The sequence below is a fragment of the Octopus bimaculoides genome, chromosome 14 (genome assembly GCF_001194135.2).
Source record: "Octopus bimaculoides isolate UCB-OBI-ISO-001 chromosome 14, ASM119413v2, whole genome shotgun sequence".
NCBI lineage: Eukaryota > Metazoa > Mollusca > Cephalopoda > Octopoda > Octopodidae > Octopus > Octopus bimaculoides.
In genome coordinates this window covers 17,542,255-17,547,101 of record NC_068994.1, presented here as the reverse complement: position 1 = coordinate 17,547,101, position 4,847 = coordinate 17,542,255, and the positions used below count along the sequence as shown (strand labels likewise).

The 4,847-nt window shown below is 37.1% G+C and overlaps 1 protein-coding gene across 7 annotated transcripts in view; it reads right to left on the bottom strand.

The window, feature by feature from the left end:
- LOC106883632 (dynein axonemal light chain 1) overlaps positions 1–4,847 on the bottom strand; it is a 27,156-nt gene that overhangs the window by 6,186 nt on the left and 16,123 nt on the right. For 5 of the 7 annotated variants that reach the window (XM_014934728.2, XM_052972715.1, XM_052972711.1 and 2 more), the window contains one exon: positions 2,009–2,062. The exons of 1 other annotated variant lie outside the window; for it this stretch is intronic. In XM_014934728.2, coding sequence (XP_014790214.1) covers positions 2,009–2,062 — 54 coding nt within the window. Of the gene's footprint in view, positions 1–571; positions 681–2,008; positions 2,063–4,847 lie in introns of all 7 variants that reach the window. One more of the 7 variants, XM_052972712.1, reaches the window with a different exon arrangement.

The following is a 4,847-nucleotide window of genomic DNA, read 5'->3' as shown; positions in this document are numbered from 1 at the left end:
TTGACAGATATTTGTCCTCATCTTGTTTGTTGTTAACACAGCGTTTCGGCTGATATACCCTCCAGCCTTCATCAGGTGTCTTGGGGAAAGTTTTGAACCCGAGTTTTCATCCCTAAGGTATTTTTTGTTGTTGTTGTTGCTTTTTTCTTTTTGGTGAAACACTATTGGTGATTCAAGAAAAACTAGTGACAGACACCCATCTAAAAGAATGCACTAGTATACCAATAAGAAACTTGATGGAAATGTTGACCTTCTGTGTAGAAACTACCTACTTCAGTATGGACACTGATATATATCGACAAGAAGAGGGTTTAGCTATGGGTTTGCCATTATCACTGATAATAGCCAATATATACATGGAATACTTTGAGAATTTGGCTTTAGGATCAACACCATGAAAACAAACCCTATGGCTGCAATATGTTGATGACACCTTTAAACTCTGGCCCCACCAGGAAGATGTCCAAGTGTTGTTAGATCATGTGAACTCAATAAAGCTATCCATACAGTTCACAATGGAAAAGGAAAAAGACAATCAGCTAGCATTCCTGGATGTATTAATAATACGCACCAAGTATGGATTGAGGACATCCGTATACTGCAAGCCGACCTTCACTGGATGATACCTCAACTTCAATTCCCACCATCCATACAGTGTAAAGAGAGGGATTGCTCAGCTCCTAAAACATCATGCAAAGAATATAAGTAGTGATCGTGATACACACCAGGGAAAAATGATCAAGCTCATTAACAATCTATTAAGCAACAACTACCCCAAGAACATACTATCCACTCCAATTATGAAGAAAAGAAGGGATGAAACCAATAAACTATCCACAGTCTGTCTACCCTATGTGAAGGCCTCTCTGAAAAGATACAAAAGATATGCGGCCCATATGACATCAGGACAATATTCAAGAGTAATACAACACTTAGCAAATATCTCCAAGTAAAATCACCAATAGAAGAGAATATGACCAAAAACTGCATGTACTCCATCCCATGCAGCTGTGGTAGGTTATACAAAGGTGAAACATGTCGCCCCCTCAAAATAAGGCTAGAGGAACATCGTAAAGCTGTGACACGAGGAGATATTGATAAATCGGGTATAGCTGATCATGTATGGAAAAATGGAGACCACCTTCCCCTATGGGATGAAGTTAAAATAATAGACAGAAAACGCCAATGGAAAATGTGAAAACTAAAAGAAGCAGCACATATTCTAGGACACAACAACCTCCTAAGCAGACTGAGTGCAGATACGAATAGCGTATGGGAACCGTATTAAGGAAGGATAGGAAAATATTAGATTTATAAGCCCTAAAATTCACTGCATAATTGCCCACGTACATATGGAATAGTGGTTAAGAGCACAGGCTACTAACTCCAAGATTCCAAGTGACTTGAATAATGATAATAATAATATCAAAAAATACCTTAGGAATGGGAACCCAGGTTCAAAATTTCCCCAAGACACCTGATGAAGGCTGGAGGGTATATAGCTGAAATGTTGTATTAACAACAAACAAGATGAGGACAAATATCCGTCAAATGTAAATAATGTAGATTAATATGGACTGCCTCTCCCCAGAGGTAAAATGGGTTTGTATAGGGCCAAAATCCAAATCTAGAACTTGCAAAATTACAGAAATAATCAATAACAATTTGAAACCAACCAGAGCTAGGAGAAGAAAAGACAACCCAGATTTGAGAGCAGTGAAGAAAAGTCATCAATGCCTGTGTTCCATAGGGTTTCAAATTTTGGCAAAAGGTAAGTGATTTCAGAGGAAGAGTAAGTCGATTACATCAATCCCAGTGTTCAACTGGTACTTATTTTATTGACCCTGAAAGGATGAAAGGTGAAAGTGAACCTGGCGGCATTTGAACACAGAACATAAAGTTGGAAGAAATGCTGCCAAGCATTTTCCCAAGCATGGTAACAACTCTGCCAACTCACCACCATCTTATGTACTTTGATATTAATTATATTAATTGTATTTCTACTTACTAATTTATTGAATTCATTCCAGTCACTCACTACATTATTTGACATATATAATACCTGAAATAATAAACAAGAAATAATCTTTATATGTTACAGCCAATGTCAGCTTTTTTATTTGTTAGTTTTGTTATGCTGTATGAAGTTTCTCTCTTTCTCTCTCACACACACATGCATACATACATACATACATTAGTGTAGCTGGAGTGTGTGCCGCCTGGGGCAGCCCTTCCATTTGCCACCCGACTGGACCTCACAGAAAACATATATTGCTTATAGCAAACCCAAAAGTGCCAGCCAGGGCAGACTGCACCTATTGCCCCCCGCCCCAGCTACACTAGTGCATGCATACACACACATACACACATATACATACTACTTCCAGTTCAGATGCATTATGGTATATCATATTTGAAGGTTGGCAGTCAGCCATTTTCAATAAATACAGACATATACTATTCATGTTTTGTATACTACATTTAAATGTTTTAGATGGTAGCTGAGAATCAATTTGTTGCTGAATCCTAGACTCAACTGAACAACAAAACTCACTCTGCTTAATAGCTTCATTTCACTATCAGTCTTCAGTCATATTACAGATTGTATCAATTTACAATATTATAATAGTTACTTTCAATCACATCTTCATTAAACAGCAGAATGCAAATTTTTACAGATTCCAGTTGCTATCACCATAACAACAACTATTTTATGTTACCTAGGATACAAAATTTCATGTTACCTAAGATACAAAATAGAAAATAATTCTCTGCAAACTGACCTGGAAAGATTGAATCTCTTCATTGATTACCCAGTGCCTAGCAATACTAAACAGCCACAATAACTACTAGGTTTGTTAAGTTTGTAGTGGCACGAAATTATAGCCGCCATTGAGGAAGTACTATTCTGCGCATGCTCAAGGGACTTCACCACCGGAAGCCCCTCGAGTGCGCATGCATAGTAAAACTAGTACTTAAAGAGTTGGTTTCACTTTCTTAGACAGTTGAGCGAGAGACCTTCTACGTGACAACACCTCGCTCCTCATCGAAGCACTCTTCACCACGATGCTATCGATATTATAGCTATTTGCTCCTCTGGCATGCATCAAGGAAGTTGATTACAAATTAATCAGTGGCTGCTAAGCTGAGTGACACAGGATTTATAAACCAAGCATCATCAAAAATAAAACTTATTTTTATTATGTTGTTAATTGTTCTACTGTTCCTTAATATATAATGCTGTTGAAAGGTGATAGAGAGAGACATTAGTCTCTATTACAACTATCAACTTTTACAAGTTTCTTGCTAAATGGATATCTCTTTTCTTGAAACTAATTCAACCCCAGTTAAATCTTATTTTCCCTACCAAAGAAAGACACCTGGATGTTGCTCATCTGCTTAAAATTTCAACAGTTAATACCTTTCTCTCACCTATCTTAACTGAAATATCACTATATATTGAAACTGATGCTCCTGGGACAACAATCTCAAGTGTCCTTTCTCAGTGTAACAAATCACTCAAAATTCACTTTCTCCTTGACTAAATTTCTTGTCAAAAGATAATCTATGACTATCACAGAAAGTGTTAGGAAATGTAGAACATTTTCACTTTGAGGCCATTTTACATTAGACACTGATCAACAAGTAGTCATTTCATATTTAATCACAAAAGCAGAAGGGAAATGAAGATAAGATAAGATTGGCCAGAACTATCACTAAAAAGTTCCTAGCTTTGGGTAAAAGAAAATACAGGGGATCAGTTAATTATGATTTTATTTAACCTATTCCCCTCTCAGAGTCATTCACCTATTGTAGTGGTCCTTCAGTTTTCTAAGCCCTGTAAAAGAACTTAGAAGGTTGGGCCTCCAACCAGGCCTTTTGTGATATTTTTAAAACCAGGAACTTTTCAGCACACCCTTGTACAATTATGACATAAGAGATAACACAGCTGCTAATACTCTTGCCAGATGCACTGTGTCAAATCTAAGAACTTTGCAAAATGTTAAAAAAAAATGTTAAAAAACTTACAGTGAAAGCATTGCATATTCAGAATTGAAATCACAATTCTAGTCATCTCTTCATGCTAAACATTTCATTTCCACACATCTGTGTTGGCTTGAAAGGCTTTCTACCAACATATAACTCTTACAGCTACTTGTTTATGATTATAGATCAATATTCAACATTTCTTGTGTTTCTGTGTTTAGATACTCAGACAATTGAAGTGACAAAGCCTAACCAGAAGATACAGCCCCCTCTGAAAGTTTGAGTTCTCTACAGGAAATCTATTAGACTCTGAATCTACTGAAGAGACATATATTGTAGATTGCTGCAGTGTTGACCTGTTGACGAGTCAATCCAAGACAAATCCTAGGTCTGCTGATGATTGCTGCAGTAATGTGCTGAGAAGTCAGACTCAACAAATATGAGGGCTGGAGCAGTCCAGCAACAGCCTTGTTAGAGGAGGAAGTTAAGCTCCACCACTTATAGTTCACTAGCAGTATAGCCCGGCTTTGCCCGGGATTAAGTTGGGATTATTAAGCTAATCAAGTTCTTTATTTCAAACCAAACGAAGTAACATGACGTCAAATTTGGGCAGAATCAGTGTAGCAACTGGAGTGAATGGGTTGAGAGTTTGATCGGCAGAGGTGATCAGGTTACACATGCCATCCCTTTGAAAACACCACCGACCTCTTTCTAGCATATTGGATGTCCACCTAGTGGTCATCCCTTATATACGTGTAATACAATTTTTTCTGAATTTTCAGATTTGTTATATGCTAGGCCACTTGGTTTTAAATTGAATTAATATTCAATTTATCATCCTATCTATATGAATATATATA